The sequence below is a fragment of the Glycine soja genome, chromosome 12 (assembly GCF_004193775.1).
Source record: "Glycine soja cultivar W05 chromosome 12, ASM419377v2, whole genome shotgun sequence".
NCBI lineage: Eukaryota > Viridiplantae > Streptophyta > Magnoliopsida > Fabales > Fabaceae > Glycine > Glycine soja.
This window is the reverse complement of record NC_041013.1, coordinates 647,709-672,632: the sequence shown is the minus strand read 5'-3', so window position 1 is coordinate 672,632 and position 24,924 is coordinate 647,709. Positions and strand designations below refer to the sequence as shown.

Genomic DNA, 24,924 nt, shown 5'->3' with positions numbered 1-24,924 from the left:
TATAACTTTTTATGCGCAAAAAATGTATGTATATTCGTATAAAAGGATTTGTCTTACGAACAAGCTAAGTCCAACACATTTGGCATATAGCTAGGTTTCTTAAGCATCTTAGTGTTAGATTCCTAATAATATGTATGAAAAAGATTTTATTAATAGAAACAAAACTCATTTTGATAATTTTTACGCCTTTAGAAGAATTGATTTCTAACTATTAGTTGAAAAAATATCCCTAGTGAAGAAAAGATAACAATTTGTCTTTATTTTATTTATTTATTCGATGAAAGTAGTGAAATTCTTCTTCATGAATCATCATCCCACTCCATGTATTTGTATTAAATTAAGTAATAGTAGTTATAAGATAATAAGATACTTTTATAAGAATCAAAATGAATCTAACTCATTTGATTGGGCAAAATACCTAAATTATGGTAAATCTCTTAATATCGTTTTAGATTTTTACATATAAAAAAAATATTTTATAAGATTAAGTTATAATAAAAAAGATTGAACGCCATTAGAATTCAATCACAAATAAATTCACCAATAACCAACAAATAAGAGGGGTAAAATAACTATGAAGAATAAAAAGTACAATAAAGCCTTGGTAATATAAAATTATAGATGTAAAAAAAGAAACTCAAAACAACTGAAGTCACATTGGAAAGGCTAATTGAAGGCAATAAATTTTACAACTTTTCTCCTTGAATTGCAATAACTCATTTGCAGCACCACCTTATTGACCACCAAAATTAGGCTTTCGAGCCAAAAAGAAGTACATTGGTGTGAAAATCTCTTTCCTGAAAAGGCAACATATCTAAGTCAAGTTTCAAAATCTTATCCTCCACAAAAACATTGACAGCTTACTCTCATTTAATTCATCAATATTTTGTTTGGGGCTCATATGTACTACTATGTAAAGAACATATTACCCTACGAATGAGGGTTGTACATATTACCTAACAATTAAGAGTAGTCTAGTTTCAACTTCAATTTTTCCTTTATACTTCTATTACCAGTTCTAACTTTTTTTAAAAGAAATTTCAGCATGACAATAAAGGATTACCAAAAACTTACTTTCCACCTTCAAGTAGTCCATCTGCTGCCCTTTGTAAGATTTCTTGAACTTTTAGACTTCCCCTTGGAGCTAGTCGAACAAATTCTAAAGCCCTTATCTACAAGCATTTCAATTCATCACAACCCACAAAAAATATCATTATATTTTTCGTGTAATAAAACAAAACCATGAATCCTTAATATAAATAAAGTACTAAAATAACCGTTAACCAAAGTTTCAATAGTAATACCAGACTTCTTGTGAAAAATCGTCCAATAGATGTTAGAGGAAAGGTACTAAGTGAGAAGTGACTTGCATCCAAATGAAAGTACCAAGGAACTGGAGAATTAACTGCAAGATCTTTCTCCCAGATTACCTTCATGCATGCACAAATGGAATGAACATTCCCTCTTAGCCAATTAGGTTGTTTGTTTTATCTTTTAAATATTCAAAGAACAATATTAGTGAAGAGTAACAATAAGAGTTTGATCTTCACCTCAAAACCTGCTTGCTTTAGAGCTTCAACACACTTTGTGGTCAATCTAATGTCAGGAAGTCCATCACCAACCTCAATTTCTTCCTGTACCAATGAATTATTTTTATAGAATTATAAACCATGTTGAGGCAAAGGAAAGAGAAAGATAAAGTCAAAATCTAAATTCTTTCTACCTGTCTAGCATACCTTTATCTTTTGGTGTTCTTCATTGTTGGGATCGAAAGCTTCAGTCATGCACCATTCATATGCCGCAAAAAGTTGGCCAGGCTTTAACACTCTAAAGATCTCTTTGTAGCATGCATACTATCCATAATTAAACATTAGAAAAGAAAAATATAGGTTTTAAATAATCTAAATTAAAGACAAGATTTTGAAAATTCACGTACACTTTCACACAAGCATTTCATACTGTTAGGAATTACGACGTTAATGTTTGTTCAAGAATATTTGTCAATTTATAGGTGCATGTGCAACTACATAAGGTTTATATATATGATTGTAGGAAAAAAATTAAAACAAATTATTTAAAGTTCGAAAAATAGTCACATACAACATCTGGTGCATGACAGGTGGCTTCAATTGCATATACTGCATCAAAATTATTGTCCGGGAAAGGCATCTTCATAAAGTCAGCCTGCATTATTAAATATTATAACCATGCCATTGTTACATATAACCTTAAATCAGATCATTTCATTATCAAAATATCCAATGCACCCCTCCCTTAAAATAGATAAATTAATAAATAAAAGCAACGCAACATAAAAATAAAAGTCTAACAATATTACAAAAATTGGACTAATACATATGTTAGATAATTAAATGTGTCTCCTTCCCTAGGAAAAAAGGAAAATAATTTATTTACAGAAGGTCGACCTTGACAAAATTGCAAGTCTTGTCCACTCCAGTATTACGGTTAAGTTCCTATTAATCAATGAAAGTTCATAAGTGACGATCAATTTTTTTTTAAAGAAAAACTTTCAACTATAAAATGTGGTAAACTAGTATAGTTTATTCATGAACTAGGATTTTAAGAATATATGATAAGATTATTGACAAGATCAAATTGTTGGATCCATATGCCTTGTAAAATCATAACACATACCTTTGCTCTTGTTATCTGATACTCATTATTGTTCAATCCTGTTATTGATGTTGAGCTGCACAAATTGCAAAATAAACATTCTATGCCATACTTGGTAGTCGGTATCATTGGAATATTAATGTTACAGTTCATTTGGATCCATGATGTAGAACACGGTATAAGTTCACTGTATTATGTACTACTACCGAGTAGTTAATGTATACTATTTGTTAGGTACGCGAATTTCAACGAAAAGGAAATAAATCTGATTGTATTAATTTAGAAGCATAACTATGCTTCATTTCTCTCCTATTCCTTTCCTATCATTATAAAAGGTTACAATGCACTTTAAGTTCTTTATGTTTTTAATTATATTTACTTTGATTTTTTCATTTAAAAATTTTAATTTAATTTTTTATTTTTTTAAAGTAAGTCAAAATAATTTTTCAAAAATAATGTTTATTTGCCTTATTTGAAGACACAATTTTAACTTTTTTTTTACTATTTTAAAATATAAAACTTGTCTCATTAAATTCACATACATAAAAATTATAAAACCTAACTAATGTTTAAACCAAAAAAGATTTTAAATATGATAAAAATCACATAAAAGTGAATTTAATAAGTAACAAAAATTAAAAAATCTAATATCAAATTCTTTTTCTATTATTGGTGAAACTCATTTTTCACCATTTGTTATGACCCTTTCTTTTCTTTCTTTTTTTCAATATTAGTTGGGCTACTTTTATAATATTTATGCAAGAAAAGTTAATGACACAAGTTTTACATATCAAATTAATAAAAAATAAGATTCAAAAGTGTGACCCATAACCGACAAATCAATGTTTGGAAATGACCATAAAAGACATAAAACTAAATTGATTTTTTTAAAAGATAAAAAATAAACAAAATATAAACACAAAAGACTAAAAGTGCATTTTTGTCATTATAAAACAATACTGTACATAGTATATAGGATATAATTGCCTTCGAACTCGAGAAAAAGTTCAATAGGGGAAAAATGTACATTTGAAACACTGTATTGGTGGCTATAGTATTTGTCCACATTGAAAAATCCATGACCTTGAAAGTATGGAAACATCTTAACATGTGTGGTCTTTTTCTTTATTTGAGGCTGAAGTTTTATCTACATCGTGGTGGAAAGTAAAAAAACCGTGATTAGTAAATACCACAGTTACTTAGAGCGCAGACGAAAAACTGTGGCTTAAACTTTAGAAAACGATCTTTTCACATGTGAGCAAGGTTTTTTGTTGTGGTCTAAAGTAAAAAAATGTTGTAGTGTGTAAATAGAATATTTATTTAAGCAAAAAGAACATCTCAGAAATATACATGATTTTATGAACTAATTTTATGAACTAGTACATAAAAGTAAGTAAGGCTAAGGAAAAAGATACCACAAAAACGAATAATTATGGTCCATTCACCTGAATCGGGATATTTCTCTAAGTGGTCCCCCAATTCCACATCCAACATCCAAAACCTAAAAACAAATAGGTAAAACTCATGAATTATAAGTAACATATAGCATGACAAATATCAATTTGCTCCGTCGAGCATAAAAACCTTTTGTCCAGGCTTTAGGCAAAGTTGTAAAGCAATGAAGTGCTCGTGTCTTTTAATGCCTTCTCGAACAGATTCCCCTTTCCATCTGAGTTAGAAGAAAATTAACAATATACATGAGTGGTTGAGTTCACAACAAATTCTTGAATTTTGAAGTACAAAATACAACAAATGGATACCTAGGTGCAAAATGGAAAGATTGCCCCCAGCCATACTCATAAAAGCTAGTAGCAAGATCATAGAATTTATTAACCTAAAAAACATATTGAAATATTTTCATAAATAATCAAGTTAGCAACAGTTAAGATGGAGAAATGATAATCCCCGACTACATGAATCACATGTCATAAATGAGAATAGATCTTCTTCATTTTCATTTTTGTCTATTTCTTTTATTTTATGAGCTTTTGGAGAAATAAATCAAATAGAGATGATACACACTTTATGGATAGTAACATTTATTTTCTCAAAAACTTAATAATAGAAGAAATGAAGAGAAAAAAATAGAAAAAATATTTTCATGTTATAAACGACAACAACATAATTGATTGGAAGAGAATACGTACAAATGAAGTTATATATATAGGTTTAATTTTTTTTAAAAAAAAGGGTACTTAAAGGTGGGATTTAAACTCACATCCTATACCTTAACACTATGCACAAGAACCACTAAATCACTTAACTTATTTAATATATGTATAAAAAAGTCTATTATATTTAGATTAAAATGTGTAGAGAACAACAAATAATTATTATTTTCTTTAAATATTATTAATAAGTAAAATTATTTCTCAAAGGCCTAAAGCTAGGACTTTTATTGGCCTTACCCTTAACACTTGTATTTCTCACGTATGGTAGTGTAAAGAATATTTAGGTAATAATTCTTTTAATAGAAAATTAAAAATGAAGTAAAGTATCGTATACTCAAATATATCAAGGGAGGATATGTATATATTATAACATAAGAGATGTGAGCAATGCAGGTATTTGCATCTAGCAGAGAAAGAGATATAATTTACTTTTTTGTTTATTTACTTAAATTAATAATCTTCATTTTTCTTAAGTTACTATTCTTTCAGTTTTTACGTTACCATCTTTGTTAATAAAAGAATTCATTTCGTCACCCAATTTCGTCCAAGCGATTATTTGGTTGCTAAATGAAGTGAGAGTATAAATATCTCTCACCATATCAACATAATTAGCTTTCCTCTCCTCCTCCTGACCTCCATAAGAAGCATGATACTTCTCGTACCTGAATCATAAGTTTAATACACTATCAGTTGTCCTCCTACAAAAAATAAGCTAACAATTTTGGGAATATAATTTCCATTCTCTTTCACTATACCAGAGTGAAATAGTCAGCCACCAACATGTCGTTGCAATACAATAGTCTAAGTTATACACTGTTAAGAATAATATATATATATAGCTAGCTATAGTGTGAAGTAAAGGAAAGAAAAAAGGAAAAAAGAAATGCCATGATGAGAAAGGGTATATGCATACTTTTCAACAGCGGACAGAACTTGGGATTTGTCAATGTTTCCGCCAACACCCTTTGCCAAATTCATTGTTGTGTCTTCTAACACCTCACGTACGTAGAATTAAGAAGGAACTAAGATGTAAAGGTAGAAAGACCAAAACTGCATCAGAATCATGAAGAAAGCATATGCAATATCGTTTGGAAAATTATGCCAGCATGCACAAATCTCTGTGTAATTGAGATGAAAACTAAGAAAAATATTGATAATAAGGCAGGAAGAACACGGGACCTCACTTAGGACTTTGGATATATATCTGTATGCTATAAAAGTTTCATAATAATAATAATGAAAATACAACTTCACTCAGGTGGATCTCTCTACTCTCAAAAACAATATACTAAAGATGTATTTTTTTATCTAGGATATCACTAGTTAAAGGTTAATGATTAATCTCATAAAATACTATTCAAAGGTTGATCTCTCTCAACATATGTTTTTCCTAAGCAAATGTATATTTTAATTTACAGATAAAATCCTCACTAATTGACTTACTATTTTTCTTTTTTGAAAAAAATTCTCTCTAAGGCTTTCTCCCACTCTTTCTCTCTCTAATTATGATATGTGCGAATGCTCGTAGGTCTTTTAAGGCCTCTATTTATAAAGTACAAATAGTTTTGCTAATAAATTTTAAACGCTAATTCAGTTGGGAGTTGAAGATATTTTAATTTCAACATTCTATTTAATGCTTTGGCTGGACACCAACACCAATAGACCATGATAAAAACAAATTATGAAAACAACACGGGTCTTGAATAGGGAGTTGAATATGTCCGATCTTAAATAGGAGTGGGAGTTATGGCTTGACTGGCTTCTTTAGTAGAAAGGTTGGACTTGGAATTTAAAATAAGCCTATTTATTTCAATAGACCGTGTTTAGGTTTATATTAGTCTATTTATTTATCTATATAACATATAAAATAAATATACATAATAATATTGTTAATTAAATAAATCTATAAGAGTAAGATCAGATTATTAAGAATTTAATATATAAAAAAATAATAGTGAGACTATTGCACGTACGGACAATGTAATCATAAATGACTAAGTCAATAGTAATATCACTCATAATTTTATACACTCCACTAATATCTTTTATTTTTTTTCCTATTTATTATACCTATATTTTTTAATTCTCTCTCTACATATTATTGAATACATTACTCATCTTGGAACATTTTCCAATTATACATACATACGTAGAGATGAAACTAGGTTTGAATTGGTCCACAGGCCCTCTTGTTTCTTTGAAGAGACACAGATGACTCTCTAATCTCTATCAATAATTCAATATCATCATAAATACCGCGGACACACATTGGATAGGGGGCAGAGCTTGAATTGAATCATCTCCCACACCCATCAGCCATCACCATCTCCGATGAGATGTTCCTTCATTAGGCCTATCGTGGGCTTTTATTTGTTGGGCTCTAAGACTTTACCTACGTGGGCTTTTGTTATAGGCCCACAGAAGCCGGCCCATGGTGTAAGGTGAAAGCCGTAATTCAACTTGCTCAGGGGTGGGTGGATGGGTGTTTGTTTCAATTCGATTTCTTCTCTGCAGAAAATCGAATCAATCGATGGATGCTTTAATTTCGTGTGGTTATTGAGGAAATTTCATATCCGCAAGGGCAGAGAGTAGAAGGAAGAAGAGAGAAAGAGAGAAGGTAATAACAAATCCCTCGCTAGAGCCTAGAACTAGAATTAGATTCTGCCTGTGATCATATATTATATTACGAAATTCAATTGCAGCTGCTGCTGAATCGTAATCGATCTTATATCTACACTCTACCATGGACATTGATGATGATTTCACATTTTGTCAGGTAAACATAGCATTAGCAAGCATGAAATGCCATTTTGTTTTTATCTTCATATTTATTTTGTTAATGATGATGCATGTAATTGGATACCATGAGTGTATATAGGTCAGTGCACCTGTTGATGTTGAAACAAACAAGCTTGCTTCAGATATAGCTGATATTTCCATTAAAGAAGAATCTTCAAATGCATCTAATACTGCTCAGGATAATGCTTTACCCAATCAGAAGGAGGCTACCGTTGGTTCTTTGTCTTTCACTGTAACTAGCACAGCTTCTAGTCGGCCAAATGAATCCACCACAAAATTAGTACCAACTCAGGCTAACATTTCGTCTCTAAAGTCACCGGCACAGAAGAATTCCGTTAAGAAGCCAACGGTTCGGGCCAAAGTTCCTTTTGAGAAAGGCTACAGTCAAATGGACTGGCTCAAGCTCACCCAAACACATCCTGACCTTGCAGGTTCTCATACTCAATTTTTTTACTATGCAATTTCAATCATTATCTTTGTTGGTTCATTTTTCAAAATTTCTTCCAATTTCTTAGAGCTTTGTAAGAGAAATACATATTAAAGAATTAAGAGCTTCTGGATAAGCTTATCCAAACTTGCTTGTGGTTGATTTTTATAGTTGATAATTGAAAATAAGCTTCATAAAATTTGCTGTTAGTTTTAGTGCACTTGCGGTCCCAATTCTCTACTTTGTAATATCTATTATATAAGCTTCATAACTTCTTCTTTTAAAGGCCTGGTTGAAGGCAGCTTCACTGATATGTATCGGTGAAACATCCAAGACCTAGAGTATTGGGGTCTGACACATATCAAATACGGATACTTGAAGCAAACTAAATCATCAGTGCTTTATAGAGCATCACCAAACAAGCCACTAAAATAGGAAGAATCACCAAGGCACAGCACTAACAGTAGAGAGGGTTGAGACTTGAGATAGACAAGAGGGAGAAATGTTCAGGATCAGTCACGTGCACAAGCACTGAAGCACAGCCACAAGCACAATTCAGAAATTAGAACTGAGAGAGATGAGAATGAGAGATGTTCGAAGAGGGAGAGAGAATGGGGGTGGGCTGAGTGTGGCTCATATATGAGAATAGGTCTGAGAATAAATGAAGAATCTCTTAGTTAGGGCAAAAATGGGTAAACAAATGCATTTGGGTGAACCGGGTTGTGCAACCCGATCCAGAAAACCCAACTAGCAGGATCGGGAAAATTGTCCAATCCCACTGAGAAACAACTTCATGCATTATCCAGCTTGGGAGAAGGCCATGAGATCATAAAAATCGTGGGATTTCACAATTTAACCAGTGATCTTGGCAACACTGGCAGTAATTCCTTACTATACTGAACTCTGTTGTTGGACTAAAAGCAAGCAGACCACATGTATATGCATTTATAAGAGATTATTACTTGCAATCCTATTCCTAGGTGTTTTTATCATTTAACTTGTAAAAGATGCCATTGGCAAATATTATATTTATATTAAATTTTTGGTTGCCACTGCTTTTAAACTTATAAATTAGTTATTTATTTGTTTGGCGTTACTCCTTTTAAGAATGAGAGGTGATGCAATGTGTCAATTTTATGATAAGATTCTTATCTGTCTTGTTCCAGGTCTGAAAGGGCAGTCAAACAAGAGACTTATTTCTATGGATGAAGTTAGAAAACACCAGACAGAGGGCCAAATGTGGACTGTATTAAAAGGCCGTGTTTATAATATATCTCCATACATGAAGTTTCACCCTGGAGGTACAGCTATCAACTCAATCTACAAGTTCACACGTAGCTTTTATAATTCCAATTACTGGTTTCATTAAAATTAAAAATTCTTAAGAAAAATGCTAATATTAAAAAAAATCATATTACAAAATTAAAAAAATCTGGCAGGTGTTGATATGTTGATGAAGGCGGTGGGAAAAGATTGCACATCTTTATTCAGTATCCCTTTTGTGATTTAGTAAGATTGTGAGCATCCTTCATTTTCTGTCTGTTTTAATTTAATGCTTCCATTGGGTAGATTTCACTTTCTTCTCTCATTCAGACATCGATATTTCTCTATGAACAGTTTTCTGTGTATGCATTGCTCTGAGCATGCTAGTCAACCTTGATAAATGTTTCTAACATGGGAAATGTTACGGTTGATAATGAATTTATAGGTTTCTAACACGTTTTCTTATATCTTAGCTATGTTCTATATGAGGAATTCAAGTTATGCGCGGAGTTTATATTATCTGTATTTGGAGCTTGCATAACTTCTCTTCCTAGAAATAAATCTACCTACTTAAGAGGTGTTTGGTAAGAACAGGTGGAGATCTTAATTTCCTAAATGCTTAGAATCCCATTTATAAGATATTTGGGTATTGAGATAGTATATAAAATAAACCAGGATTTTTATGCATGACATGTCATAGCAACATTGGGGTTTTAAGTGTTTTGTATATATCATTCTCAAGTAAGTTCTAAATAGGTTTCTAAGTACTTGCAAAGGGGACTATGTTGGTTATTCCTATTTTATGCTGGTTATTCCTATTTGTTTGTTCATAGTTCATACATATGCCATATGCCTATGATTCAAGTTGCAGCGTAGGTGCCCTAACATGTTCATTTGTTCCCCAACATGCAAGTTTCTATTTTGTTAGGTTTACTTCCGTCCTTTTCCTTAATTCTTGAATCAGATAAATACCATGCTTGGGTTAATGCTGAATTCTTATTGGAAAAATGCTTTGTGGGTACCTTAGATGAAGGTCAGTGAAGATTTCATTCTAATAATGCATAAACACATGAAGATACCCTTGGCTCCAATCCGTTATACCTCTTCATGGGCCCTCTCTATTTACTGACCAGGGGCCATCAAGCAAGGAGGAATAAATTCTGTAGGTATACACGTTTCTGTTTAAAGATCTCAATGGGAGTTTGTTCTACAATTATGGATGAGTACAGTTATCTTGTAAACTAGAAATTTGGATTAACAATGTAACAATTCTCTGTGTGATGCATTGCCATTTTATTTTTTTGGATGATTTTATTGCCAATATTTTAGATAAAGGAAACTGTAGCATATATCACCATTCATGGCGCTGAGTTGCTTTCGGATGGTAAAGGTGAGACTCACTCACACCTATGCTAACGAATAACATCAAGATTTAGATGGGTCATGACGGCTAATGAAACATGAGCTGCTTAAAACAAACCCCTGGAAGTGTCAGCTATTTCCCTTTTGATTACTTATAAGGAAAAATAATCAGGCACGGGGAAAATTTGATGTGAAGATGTTTGATTTCTATTTTCAAAACTGTTATTAGTTTTCAAAATGTAACTAAACAAGGTTTCACAGAGGGTGGTGCAAGGGATAAAGCAGAATGTGAAATTGAGGGAGATTGAATAAGAATGTAAAAAAAATGAGAATATTTTTCAGTTGTTTCTGCTTATTTTTTAGTTCTCAAGACACTTGTTTTGGAAACAATTTTTAAAAATTAATAAACATTGATTGTTGAGTAGTGTGGAATTATTTTTAAAAATAGTTTTTAGAATTAAGGAAGTGAGAAAGAGAATCAAACAGATCTTTAGAGTTCTGTATTTACACTGAAAGTTTATACTGGAGGTAAGTAGTGTTAGTGTCTCACACGAGCGTAAGCAGGCTTGCTTGCAAAGTGGCAAATAACACAATGTATTCAGAATATTCATACTTTGTTGGGCTGGTTCTAGGCATTTGTTTGACAATGAGGTGTTGCAACATGCAAGAGTCTGTGACTGTGTCTTTGATGTCGTATTTATGTAGTGAATATCGAATAGCAAAACAGTTTGTGTCTAGAGGATGGTCCTAATGTTCTGGGTTGTTTTATGCTACAATTGTGTCAGAATATAATTCACTTTTTTTTATAATGGTCATATTAAGATTTGAATAAAAAATCTCATACATATTACTCAAAAGTCCCAATCATCAGGCCGATTCCAGTGGTTCCGAGCATTCACTTACGGAAAATGTGTACTTGTGACAGGGCCTAAGCAAGTTGGTGCATGTGCTGCGTTGATTTAGTTATAGGCAAACATAATCAATTTTACACACGTGACAAGTTTATAGATCAAACCGGACCAATCTCCCACTCTCTTTTTCAGACACGCAGTCCATTAAAAATGCAAACAAAAACATAATACTTTGGATCATGAAATGTATGGATTTTAGATGGGTGCTCAAAAATTACTTGTTATGATCGTTCAAATTTTAAGTGTACTTAACATTTTTTTTTTAATTTGATTTTATGTATACTCTACTTAACTCGTGACATTTTAAAATTCAACTTGAACCAGTTAAACTGTTCATTAGACGAAACCCAAAAAAAAATTGTATTGACTTATTAAAAAGTAGAGGAGGTCCTTACGGAATGTCTACTTTTTGCGTTATACACACTACGGCAAGTTCAAAAAAAAAAAAAAGCATTATAGGTTGATCGTTGATGGTACTTAGCTAACCATGTTCTGTACCGACAAATTTAAAGATTCTTGAACAGTTATAGTCTAACACTGTTTGTCACCCATGTACAATACTACTATAAATCATCCAAGTTTTTCTCCCCCTTTCCTTTTCTTTTTTGGGTAAAAAAATAGGTTTTAGAGGTCTAATCAATAATTAATGAATTCCTAATTTGAAAAACCAAGAAATACCATTGTTTTACTACTCATATATCTACTATCTATTTTTTTATTTTTTTTTACTTTCTCTCTTTTCTTTATTTGGGCACCTTTTAAAGAAATAAAGTGGAGAGATCATACTGCCATATTAAGACAATAGTCCCATCACTGACTAAAAAAAATGACAAAAAGTTCCATCCACCTGGCCTTAGACTTATAATAATGAAGTAGTAATTAATATCTGGTTAGTTTCTTACTATTTATGCATGCATGTTCACGGAATTCTCATAACATTCAAAATGTTTCCTAATTTTGCACTAAAAACATGTTTATGCAACTTAATCAGTCTTAATCATTTCCACTTTTTTGCAAGGGTGAAAGCCTGGGACAATGACTTCACGAGAGATGAAAATCAAAGCTTAATTTTTATTATCTTCTTTGAGAAGGAAGAATATGCAAAAGATAAGAAAATAAGAATTCAATTTGAATTTCACCCAACCAAGGGAAATATATTATTTTCTATTTTCTTATTCAATCTATGTTTTATTTTCTCTTGACCCCATCTCTCTCTCTCTTGCCAAGCAAAAACCATCAAGTAGTTTCCTCTTAAATTGCTGAAGAAAGTTTGATCGAGAGAGTCTTGATTGAGTGAGATAGTCCTTGACCCCACATTCTTCCTTTTGGGTTATGTAATATATCTTGGTTTGAACTTTCATGACTGATATTTTTGGGTACCAAAATTCTCTTAAATTAAGTCGAAGATTTATTATGGTATGAAACTAAACCAAATCTAATTGATGAGTATAGTTTGACATATGACTACTGGTTCCGACTGCCAATTCAACAAAACTGAAGTTAGGCCTGGAGGTTTTTCTTTTTAATTTGAAGGAAACATGAAGAGTTAGTGGTTGCAACTAGAGTAATTAAATAAAATACTGAAGTAAGTTGCTTCCTATCAGTGCTTCCTTTTGGGTTATGTAATATATCTAAGTGATTGATCTTAGTTTCATCAGTAGGGAAAGACAAATATGTTAAAAGTATATATATAATTAATAGCTTAGTGAAACTACGATCATTTGCAGCAAAACCTTCTTCATATCATTCTTTATGCCACAAATAGATTTTGCACCATTAATACCATAGGTCTTGAACACATTTCATCAGAAATCATTTATGTTCAATCTCATTGAGATTAGAGAAAAAAGAGACAATGGTAAGAAAACCTGATCGATCACCATGATGAAGGCTAGCTAACTATAGAGAAAATGCATCATATATTATTTGTTTTTATGATAACTAGAACAAGAAAAAAGTTGTAAGAGAATAAAAGAAACCAACTACTTTTGATTTATGTCAAACTAAAACAACTTCCCATCTCTTTAGGAGACAGTAATATACAAATTTATGCTGGAAGTACTATATTATATGAACAAAACTTATAAGCACTCACTAATCATGGGAGCATAGAAGCATTATGATACATCTTCTAAGTATATAAAACCTTCCTCTACCTTCTTTGAGAAGAGCACCCATGCCTTTGCCCATTAACTTTCTTTTGGATACTCTTATAGTTTCAGTTTCTATCTTCATCTTCTCTGCATGTATGATGAAGCCGGGGCTTTGCTTGTTTCCTCTTTGCTCTTTTTGAAACATGTAGTGTACTTTATAGGGCAATTTATGTGCTCTCTTTATGCTTTGTGGATTGCTTTTTGAGGGCCTTTGGATGTGCAATCCAGTTGCAACATGAGGTGATGATTAAATTGCATGAAAGAGGAGGGAGATGGGTGCACTTAAATAGGAAAATAAAATAAAATAAAGGGTCTTGTGGTGTTCCTGTGCTCCTAGCTTTCCCTGGTCGCCAATGAAGAAACGAAACGTGGGGTTTGTGGTGGATCTTATGAGATGTCCCAGCTATGTGAAAAGTTACTATTAGATAGTCTCATATCACCGTGTGTTTATAATCGGTATCAATTTTTATGTGACATAATGATGAATTTTTTAATTTACAAATAAAAATTAATAGTACCTAATTACACGACGTGAGATGATGTAAAAATATTAATAAAAATTGATTCATTCAAGTGATAGAAAATAGGTTCATTCATATCTGATAAAGATGTGAATTCAATTTTTATTCAATATGAAAATTTTATTGATATATAATTTATAATTATCTCTAAAAGCGTCTTTTGATAAATTTTCAAAATTCAATTTATCTAAAATTTTCAGTAAAAAATAATCCTAAACTATATAATAATTTATGCTGCTGTTTTACCAGAAAGTTACACCTTGGGCCCCAACACTCCTGGCAACCTTCAATAATAAAGAAGAAGGAATGTTTAAAACCATACAACACACTCTATGTCTCTCTCCTTCCTTTATCTCATCCTTTTGTTTTGTTATTCCACCTCATATAATAAAATAATGACTTTCCAAAAAGGATGTTTAGGGCTTTCAGTCTTATCTCGACCAAGTACTTCAGTGCACGAGATTCCTATCATCATGTGGAATGGAGAAAGTCAGAAATCCAATTTTAATATTAATAAAATTAGTGCACTGTTATTCTCACGAACAACATTTCTCGCCTATACTCATGCACAAATTTGTTGTCACTATTGATTCAATTTTTTATATATATTTTGTAATTCATGCACCAGCACAGCATAAACGTTTATTTCCCACAAAAAGTTTATTTTGAAAACAAAATACAAGCACTGTTATATATTTATTAACGTGTATGTTACCACTTATGGCCATGTTCTTGGTAGGTTACTGCTAAGTGCTCATCAGCTAGCGTTTCTATCGACAGGTAACTTTTGTGCATCACTAGCTAGTAAGCACAGCTACCCACTTACCCAACTCTTTTACGTTACTATCACTTGTATTAGTCACTTTTGCAGATGTTAGATCAGTAGCGTTTGTTTTGATCGAGTGATTTTTAGTTTTTCATCGATCAAGAAAAATAACCTATAATAGTCTAAACAGAAGCCATAATCTATACTATTAGAAGGGGAAAAAATTGGTGCAAATGCAATTAAACACGCACATATATATATACATATATAGCAGCATTACAAAATACAATGTTTATCGCATAATTAAAAAATCAAAAGGTGAAAGTGACAGCGGCAATCTACATATATAGTTAATTATAACTGAATTATCAAATTTGTGATTGAAATTAATTTAGAAATATAATTAAATAGTTTAAATTAATTTTGTCAAAAGTAATTTTAGTAATATTGTACTCACTACAGAATAGTAATTTTAAAAAAATTGGCTAATAATAAATGAATTATAACATTAAGCAAAATTTTGGCTAGTTTCACAGAATAGTAAAATTATCTTATCAAATATAAAATTAAGCTGTGAAGAAAGTCATAATCCAGTAAGCCTCTCAACAGTATGTAATGATGACTGATTCAGTGGTCGTTTTGAACAGAATCCTAATCCTATATATAGTATCAATAGTTGGCTAAAAGAGAAAACAGTATCAACATAATAAACTTTTGTCATGCACTGATGAACTATTTACCACTGTGATTCGCAACTTGTTTGATAAAATCTACACTTACCAATGAAGAGGAAGGACAAAACGCCGAGGAACTTGTTGCGATGCTAAAACCTTCTTTCTCATCGGGGATGCAAAGTTGCAAACTCCCAATTACAACACTTTCAAAAATGGAAAATTATCATATTTGTATGAGTCTAATTTTTGTGAGTTGTTAGTATAAAAACTTAATTATGGTAAAACGAGAGTTCAAGTTATATGATTATATGTATAGGAGACATAAGGTTTGTTTGATGGTGAAAGGAGAAAGGAGAAAGCAATAGGTTGCGGATTTGAATTATCTCTTTAAAAAAATTAACAAATTAATTACTAATATTTATCAATAAAAAATATGACTATTTGTAATTTGATGAAAATATAGAAATTATTTACATTAGTAATGTAAAGACTATTGAATTATTTTATTCTTATTAGAAAAGGTTTGAATAATTTGCTTATCAATTTCAATTTTCAAATCTCATAGATTGAATTTTTTTAGCTTAACCCCAAAATAATCAAGAAAAAGAGAGTTTAAGTATGTGATTAGCCTTATCTCATCTCAATTATTGTATCACACCTTACCGAGTTTATAACAATTTTTTTACAACGATTATATTACAATTAGAACCTATTATCTCATGCATATTCCTCAACATTCCTACTACTACTACCAGTCTCAGTAGTTTTAATTGCAACTTAAAATATTATATTTGAACCGCTAAACACGTAAATCAACCAACATAGGTCTGGATCGAGACCTAGGTAAAACCAATCCTATTTTCATATGAACTTAATGCACTAAATTATCCAACGACATCAAATTATATCAGTGCAATTTTGATAATTATTACAATATTTTTATAATTTGATATAAAATGTAATTTTTATTAATTCTATCGTTGTATTATATCTATATATTACTAAAATTATTTGCGTCAAATTTTGTTAAAATTGAACAAAAAAAATAATTAAATGATTCATATTTTAATATATTTTAAAATGTTTATATTAAGTTGATTTTTTTAATCTATATGAACCAAATAACAAATGATTTTGGATTAATATGAAATTTTATAAATGTGATTCATGTGAAAGGAACTTTCAATTCAATGATAAGTTTTAAGAAAATATTATTCAATTAAAAGTTATAGAATAATGTAATAATTATTAAAGTTACATTCATATTATTTGATCTCTCCTCATATATATATATATATATATATATATATATATATATATATATATTATTTTAATTAAAAATAATAATACCTTATTTTTATTTTGTTTTTAAAAAATGTATAAAAACCATAAAATCAATAAACAATTAAAATATGTTTTGTTTCTTATATAAACTATTGAAAACAACAAAAAGTAATATTTTATAAAAATGAAAATAAAAATAAATGAGTAAGTAATGTTTTAGATCAAGTCTGGAAATAAAAATAAAAACAAGGCCTCAAATGATTCTCTTAAGTTAACTCTATCCTAGTGAAGTCACTTCTATTAGTTCTATTTAGTATATACCATGTAGCTGTGTTGATAGCAAAAACAAATGACATTTGTACGGAACAGGGAACAAAATCAATCTTTTGTTGCACGTGATGATCACGTGATAAACATGGTGACTGTCTCCGATATACAAGACATCATTTGTTTGTTGTTCCTCCTCATTTCAAAATTTTAAACCACACACTCCTTTCCTTGGCTGAGGGAGCTTCCTGTTGTTTTCCTTCTCTTGGGTTCCAAGCGTTTTTGCCCTTTGACTTGAAGGAACTATTACTAGCTGGTGGCTCTGCTATGTTACCACTTTACAATGATTTGGAAATTGCAAATGACCTGACATTATTACAGCTTGTTAAACATATTTTATTTCAATACAATAATTACCATTCTTATGAGTTATTAGTTTTTATTTTTTAGTTCAATGATCACACTGACCTATAGTTTTAAATTATTAGTTTGTTACATATAATACTAACTGCATCAATTATGCCAACGAATTGTTTTCTACATGCAAAGAGTCGTGCAATCTTAATTATTGTGCAGATTGAAGTAATGCAGATCCTCCAAACCTTCCACATCAAATTCACCTGGCAGTTAAAATAATTGCAGCGCTACCTGACACTCACTCATTTGATGCTGAAAGGACAAAATCAAAATTGACAATTCAAGAACCTTTAGATGGATCTAGGCCTCGTTCTGCATATAACTAAGTCCTAGCTGCCTATATTTTAAATGAATGCATTTTACTTTTACTGTTTGTAGTTGTAAGATTAGAAAAGGACATTGTAACTACTCAACACAGTAAAACTTATTTCAAAGTTACAGCCCGAGGAAATTCAGTCGGAAGTATATATTAAAAAAAGAGCAGACATGTAAGTATGGTAAACCAGTTGAAATGGTAAAACCTCGTCATTTGCATCAAAGGTTGGCCATTTCATGATTTGATGAATGAGTTTATCATTTATGAATAACCCTATTCAGAAATAATAACCCGAAAGCCCCAGTTTGTTTCTTACTGTTATACTCAAGCAGAACCAATGCACGAAATTATGGGCCCCAAACTAAAGTGGATGGTGACAGAACTTTCACATACTATTGCGTAATGTCAATAAGCAAGTTTGTGAAGGCTACGAGCCGGACCCCTACCCAAAAAGAGCAACTCAAATGAGCACATTTGTCCTTCTGAGAGCTAGAAAATGATATGAGGAAGTCTCTTTTCAGGTACGAACGATGTCAAACACTCCCTGCAGGGAAAGAAAAAAAAGTATATGTAGAGATAGTACGAAATGGAAATATTTGTATTTCCTTGTCTTAATGTTGCCGTACCAATTCAAAATCTATAAGCTTGTGAAGTCTGCAGTTTGACCAATCACCTCTCTGGCTAGTGGCTAGTGGCCAAAGCCCTCATCAGTGAGGCAGCATAATCCTAAGGCGCCAACTGTATCCAAACGTGAAAAGCTGCATCACCGCAAAGAGTTTCTTGCCTGTAAAGATCATACTCCACGAGGGAGATAATTCAACAAGAAAACTATCTTTCACGGACCCAGTTGCAGTTCTTTACACCTGCCAACTTCATTGGAGCAACATCACGTGCTTCATGCTCTTGAACTCTTGATGCAGTTGCTGCCTCTATCTGGCGCCTGGGACTTTGCGACCATAACTTAGTTTTCCTAATGTGCTCAGTGGCCTTTTACTTGCTAGTCGCTATTCTTCATATATATTCTGTATCTAGTTAAATTCAATGAAGTCATATGGGAGAATATGAGATATCAATCATATCATGATGCAAGTTAGTAATAAACCAAAATTATTGTTTTGTTCTTATCACTTGCCAGAACAAAAAACAACAAGCTGGCTGTTTAGTTTTTTAATCATCTACTCTGCTCCATTTCCAAATTTCCATATTTATCTATCCATGTCTAAACCTAAGTAAAATATCCCTAATGACCAAACTTGACTAAATTGACTTGAAACTCCAGTTAATTGTAAAGGAACTTATAGAACATCATCGCTGGTCCCAATTGCTGAAAGCAGTTCATTCTCCCAGTTCCTCCTCTGTATCTGAACTTCTAATGCTGCAATAGGGGGCATGGGGAAGGGGATTGGAAAGGTTGCAAAACATCACTGTCCAATAATTAACATCTAATAGTTAATCATTAACTTTAAGAATTTATTTTATATACCAAAATGTGTGCAGATGTATTAACTTCCGTACATATGTCGTCCTTGGTTTGGTTTAGTGGAAGAAAATAAATTCCTAAAAGTACAGGACTATGAAATGTTCCCAAACAGCGCAAGCTATTCACATAAATACAGATGCAACAACAACAACAAAAGCCTCATACCACTAGAGATACACAGATCACAAGAAAAATTTAAAATCCTTTTCCCTATTCAAGTCTGATACTAATAGTAACATAGAAAATTCATAGGACTGAGGTTAAAAAAAAATACTTCCTGAGTTCGAACTATGAAGATCTTCAAGAATCTCCTCCACAAATGCCAACACTGAACTTTTCAAAACATTATTTTTCTCTCTGAAATTCTAGACATACTGTTGTGAAATTTTCCCTGCATAGAAAAAAACCACTCAATCATCAAAATTGACATGTGACGTTGCATAAGATAATGTCACTTCCACTCAGGACTAACTTCATTTTAGAATTAGATCCCATAAGGAAGCTATAAGAAGTGAGGACTCAAATAGTATTCGAAGTTGAAAAACATATACAGTTATACACACAATGACAAGTACATAAAGGCACTAATGCACATGTTCTATTATATTAGCCACATAGCAAACACAAAGAAATCAGAACTAACTTCAAAACTATATTTAGTTAGCAATAGGATCATAGAATTGGTCCTCAAACTATATCTTATATTATCTGTAGAAATAACAAAGATCCCACACTTTGAGTGAATGTCTGGGGACAGTTTTTGTGATCCCAATTCCTCAAAGTACCATAAAATAAATGCATGGACATATAGAAATCTTTTGGTCTAACAGTGAGTTCAAAACTGATAATTCTTGCAGTATAGAATTAATTTTTGAGATATGCTGCCGCCCATGAAAAACAATTCCAGCATTTGCTGGCAGAGTTTAAGTTTGACTTTCACGGAAAGCCTAGTACAGAATTAGACTTCAATAACTACATCTGCATCCATATATTGAGAGTATTTCAATACCGGTTTTCATCCATTTTACTAACGATCTCATCCCGCTTCACTTTAAGACAGCATAACTCCTTCTCCAAGGTACTGACTGAATCCCTGAAATCAGCTATAAATGAATAGAAAGAAAAAAATTGTAATACTGCACATAGGTGGAACAGCAAAAATAAGATCACCAAGCAATAAATTTGTCAAGGAAAATTAGCTAACATAGATCCAACTGCTAAAGATCAAAATTCCCATAAATGAATGCTTTTTTTAAAAAAAGTAACTATAACTGCAAGTCTGCAACATTAATTTCATTAAGAATTTGCTCTTATTTGTGGAAGAAAACATCACCAGAACATAAAAAAAGGATGGAAAATAAGGTTTTTTGAGGAAGGAACAAACAGATTTCATTTTTGGACGAATAAATCTAATCTTAACATAAAACTGCATAGAGTGATTGTTAGACCAGCCAGTTGATTCCTCCTATGATGAAGGGCTGTTACGGTAATTCAAAGAAAATACGGTTCAAACTGATAACAAAACTGATATGCATTACAGCTCTTGATCATAAGAGGATTCAGCTGACTGGTCTAACAGTGACGATTCATGAGTTTGAAAGAAACATAGTATTGGAGTGCAAGTATGAGTAGAAATGGACATGTTGAGTAATACATTAGCCGCAAGGACTCATACACCTAATATCTTTAAGATTTTGAGTTGGATACAATATCAAGTTCACTTACGTAGTTTAATCATGACTCATGACCTAATTTGCCCGCAAGTGTGAGCATAATGTTTCACATGGGATAAAGATGACATGTTGAGCACCATTTAAGTGGCAAGGAGCCAAGGACCCATAGATCTAATGTGATGAGTAAAAATAATTAAAAGTCAAAATGTAAACTTAAACAGGGAGTAAAGAATCAAAAGACTATGTTGCCTTCATTTTTTTTTTTCACGAAGGGGGAAGAGTTAATGGTAATAGTAATAAGACTCAAATTGCCAAACACATTAATTAACAAAGAGGAAGCAAGCAGGACATGTACAAACTTTTTGCTTTATTAAAAAAGAATTTGTACCATCGGACATGATCTTCAGCATTAAATATTAGCAAAGTAAGTCTAAAAAGAAAAATTTTCTAGTGATGTCATGATAAAGAAGAAATTGTGTTTACTTCGCCAAGAAAACTTGTCTTTCAGTGTCTGCAATATTTACATATTTTTTGAATTTGTTATTTTAGTCTATTATAAAATAAAAAGCATATAATTAGTAATTAGTACCAGAAATCCCAAGCCAGTAGTAAACAGAGAAGAAAAGTGAGAAACACTAATCAAAAGTAATTGATCAATTACCGATTAGTTGGTTTAGGACGTTTGAACATGTAAAATGAGGCTCAGCCTATCGGACTAATATGTGGGCTTTAGAAAGAAGTAGGCCCTCTTACACAGCACATTTAAAAAAATATTTTAAGAAAAATAATTCACGAAAAATAATCATATAAAGGTAGTAATATTTTAAGACAGAGAACATGTACTGCAGAAAAATACTGGAAAAAAAAATCCAACAGGACGAATAATTGCCGCATGCAATAAACAAATTCATGTTGAACCGACGCGGAAACTGAAGGTAAAAAAGCAGATGCGCGTATATAGTTTGGATTCACACCATCTTTGATCATACTCATTTTAACTTTTCTACTCTCAATGTTAGATTACTTTGTTTTTTTTTTTTTAACCATGTCATGGGTAGAATTTATTGGATTTTGTTGATATAACTGATATTTTTATTAAAATTATTCCCTCTTAAGAATATATTTTTTTTCATCCACAAAATTTAAATTCAAGATTTTATTTAAGAGAATTGAATGTAACATCATTCAAATCAATTAATCATCCATCACATTGTTTTATTCCTAGGCGTAATATTACCTGCATCACATTTTAGAAGATAGAAAAATTGAAAGGAAACCACCGTTCCTATAACTAAACTAGAATGAAGCTTTTTGTGCATTGAGAATGTCCATATGTCATATGTAGGGGATAGAAAAATATTAAAATATAAATGTGTTAAGAAAAATGAGGTGAAAAAATATATAAATATGTTAATAAAAAAAAGTTTATGTCCATTAGCACATCTCGAATGGGAGTGCCTTGCACGGTTCTTACTTCTCGACATGAAGAAGAGAGAATGATACGGGGGAGACGTTTCCAAAACGAAAAGCAAAAGGAAGAAAAACCATACTTATTTATTGACCCAAAGAAAAACTTGAAGTGAGAAGTTGAACTTTATCAATTATCATGTCGTTGATGTAGATAATAAAAATGAAAATAAAAACTAGTCAAGGCGTAACATTTTTTTTGCTGTTTTATTTTTTTATACTTATTATTTAAAATTTAATACAAATTAATTATGTATTAAGTTAAATAAAATATAAAGATATATAGTCTTATCATTTTTTAGAATATTTTTAAATTTATTTCGATTTAAAAATAAAAATAATGTAAAATAAAAAGAAAATGAAAAGTTATGTTGGAAAATACTTCCATTCCATAGAAATGTTACATTAATTCCTAACTCATTTTCAGGAATAATTTTGTAAAAGTTAAAAGAAACACGCTTTTAAAATTCTTAAATCTTATGTGATTAAAAGTAAAATAAGAATTTATAGATAAACTTTCTATTAAAGATATTCTAACTTTGATTCATTTGGTGATATGTATCAAAATTTGAGAGATGTAGCGTGTCATGTGAGCTTTTGTCACGTTATTTAACATTAATACTATTAGTATGAAAAAATGATAGATCGAATAATTTAATTTAATAACAACACTTTTAAAAAAATAAAATATATCTTTTTAATTTGTTAATCACTATTTTTTTTTTAAGAACTTGATTGGATGCATTTAATAGATTTTTTTTTCTCTTAATAACAATTATTTTTCATTCAGAAAGTTAAAACTTGAAATCTAATTAAAAATTCGAACTCAATCCTAGCTGAACTAATGGACCTAATGAGAAAAATATATATTTGGTCAATTGTTTTAAGAGAAGTAAAGAGTAGGGTGGCAAAGAAAAAGGCATAGCATGTGCAAGTTGTTGGGTGATGGATGGCAGTGGTCCTTTTGGTGATAGCACCAATACTTTGGATTTCAGTAAAAGGCATAAAAAATTGAGACGAAGCGTTATCTTCGTCGACAAATTCCATGGTATATTTGGTCATTTCATGTATCAAGTGTTATCGGGGATTATGCTCTCCAATTACTTGCATTGCATTTTGTGTTCAACAACACTATTTCAATTGTTGCAGTCATTCTGGACTTTGATTCATAGGGAATAAGATTCCTGCAAGATTAGCTCCAAATTTGGTACCTTTTTAATGAATTCATATATTATACCAAAAACTAAAAAATCAATGCTTGTTGATTGTAATTTTGTATGTTATTATGTTTTTTTTAATTATTATTAATGTAAAATATTTATCAATTTTAATAATAATTAATCTTTATTGAGAATTTAATAAATATAATTCAGCTAATAGTATACGTTGAACGTGTTAAAAAAGACCTTTGTTGTTAATAAAAAGTCTTCCCCAAAACCTAATTCTTACTTTAATATAATGTCTGCTCAATCTAACTGGACCAATGATGTGTTGCTGCGTATGACCATTAGAGAATGAGGTTAAGGAATAGATAGACATGTAATTTTTCTCTCCAAATATTTATTCACTCAGTTTTAAAAAATCAAGTTTCCTTTTATCATACAAAATTAAAATCCTTAACTTTTTAGGATTTTTTTTAAAAAAAAACGTATTTAAACCCAAATTTCATTTTTAAAGATAAAAAAGTCTAAAAAAACTTAAATAATCCTTTGGTCTCTATAAAAACAGGGGTGTTTTTTATTTTAACTATTTTAAAGTTTTTTAAAATTTCTTTAAAGATTTAAATTTTTTAATTTTAGTCTTAACCATCAAGCAAAAATATTAATTGTTTTTTATCTTTAACACTTTTTTTTGTCCAAAATAAATTAGTGAATTTTATGTTTGCTTTTGATAAAAAAAAATTCATTTGTTATGAATCCCTTTGAAAAAATTAATGACAAATGGAAAAAAAATTATCAAAAAACTTATCAAAAAACATACACAAAATTTATTAATTTATCAAAAATTAAGAAAAAATATCAAGGACCAAAAATAAAATTATTGTTTTATTAAAAACTAAATACAAAGAAATTTTTTTATCAAAGAATAAATACAAAATTCGATTATTTATTAGGAATCAAAAATATATTTTAGTCTTTTATTATAAATTGTATTTTTAAATTTCTTATCAACTAATTTGACTTCATATTTATCTCACATTCTTGTTCCTATGATGGAAATTTACCCTTTTGAGTAACTACCTCTCCCCACTTCATTACTAGTATTTCATATTCCTTTTTTGAAAATTTTATTTTTTGAAATTTTTTAATTAAGTATCTTTGTTTTTTAAATTACAATGC

The 24,924-nt window shown here is 30.8% G+C and overlaps 2 protein-coding genes and 1 long non-coding RNA gene across 10 annotated transcripts; 1 reads left to right on the top strand and 2 right to left on the bottom strand.

Annotated features, from left to right (window-relative positions):
• Positions 1-544: 544 nt before the first annotated feature.
• Positions 545-6,325, bottom strand: LOC114378245 (cycloartenol-C-24-methyltransferase-like). Of its 3 annotated transcripts, XM_028336805.1 has the most exons (14): positions 6,249-6,325; positions 5,719-5,827; positions 5,401-5,467; positions 4,395-4,468; positions 4,219-4,303; positions 4,080-4,135; positions 2,656-2,710; positions 2,427-2,474; positions 2,101-2,184; positions 1,737-1,853; positions 1,551-1,634; positions 1,305-1,430; positions 1,075-1,172; positions 545-797 (listed from the first exon to the last, which is right to left on the bottom strand). In XM_028336805.1, exons 2-14 carry the CDS (start codon positions 5,781-5,783, stop codon positions 734-736), a joined length of 1,023 nt encoding a protein of 340 aa, XP_028192606.1. In that variant the 5' UTR covers positions 5,784-5,827; positions 6,249-6,325; the 3' UTR covers positions 545-733. The 3 variants fall into 3 exon arrangements, with proteins under 3 accessions (XP_028192606.1, XP_028192608.1, XP_028192607.1); XM_028336807.1 differs by lacking the exon at positions 2,427-2,474; XM_028336806.1 differs by lacking the exon at positions 6,249-6,325 and having other exon boundaries at positions 5,719-6,200.
• Positions 6,326-6,984: 659 nt separating this feature from the next.
• Positions 6,985-10,603, top strand: LOC114380148 (cytochrome b5 domain-containing protein RLF-like). 5 transcript variants are annotated; one of them, XM_028339088.1, is made up of 6 exons: positions 6,985-7,422; positions 7,508-7,581; positions 7,684-8,035; positions 9,198-9,332; positions 9,471-9,521; positions 10,259-10,603. In XM_028339088.1, exons 2-6 carry the CDS (start codon positions 7,549-7,551, stop codon positions 10,333-10,335), a joined length of 648 nt encoding a protein of 215 aa, XP_028194889.1. In that variant the 5' UTR covers positions 6,985-7,422; positions 7,508-7,548; the 3' UTR covers positions 10,336-10,603. The 5 variants fall into 5 exon arrangements, with proteins under 5 accessions (XP_028194889.1, XP_028194892.1, XP_028194890.1 ...); XM_028339091.1 differs by having other exon boundaries at positions 7,051-7,422; positions 7,804-8,035; XM_028339089.1 differs by having other exon boundaries at positions 7,051-7,422; positions 7,783-8,035.
• Positions 10,604-17,223: 6,620 nt separating this feature from the next.
• LOC114379465 lies at positions 17,224-21,145 on the bottom strand. 2 transcript variants are annotated; one of them, XR_003659499.1, is made up of 4 exons: positions 20,455-21,145; positions 18,592-19,836; positions 18,412-18,509; positions 17,224-17,598 (listed from the first exon to the last, which is right to left on the bottom strand). It is a non-coding gene; the product is annotated as an uncharacterized LOC114379465 (long non-coding RNA). The 2 variants fall into 2 exon arrangements; XR_003659498.1 differs by lacking the exon at positions 17,224-17,598 and having other exon boundaries at positions 17,622-18,509.
• Between the last annotated feature and the right edge of the window lie 3,779 nt (positions 21,146-24,924).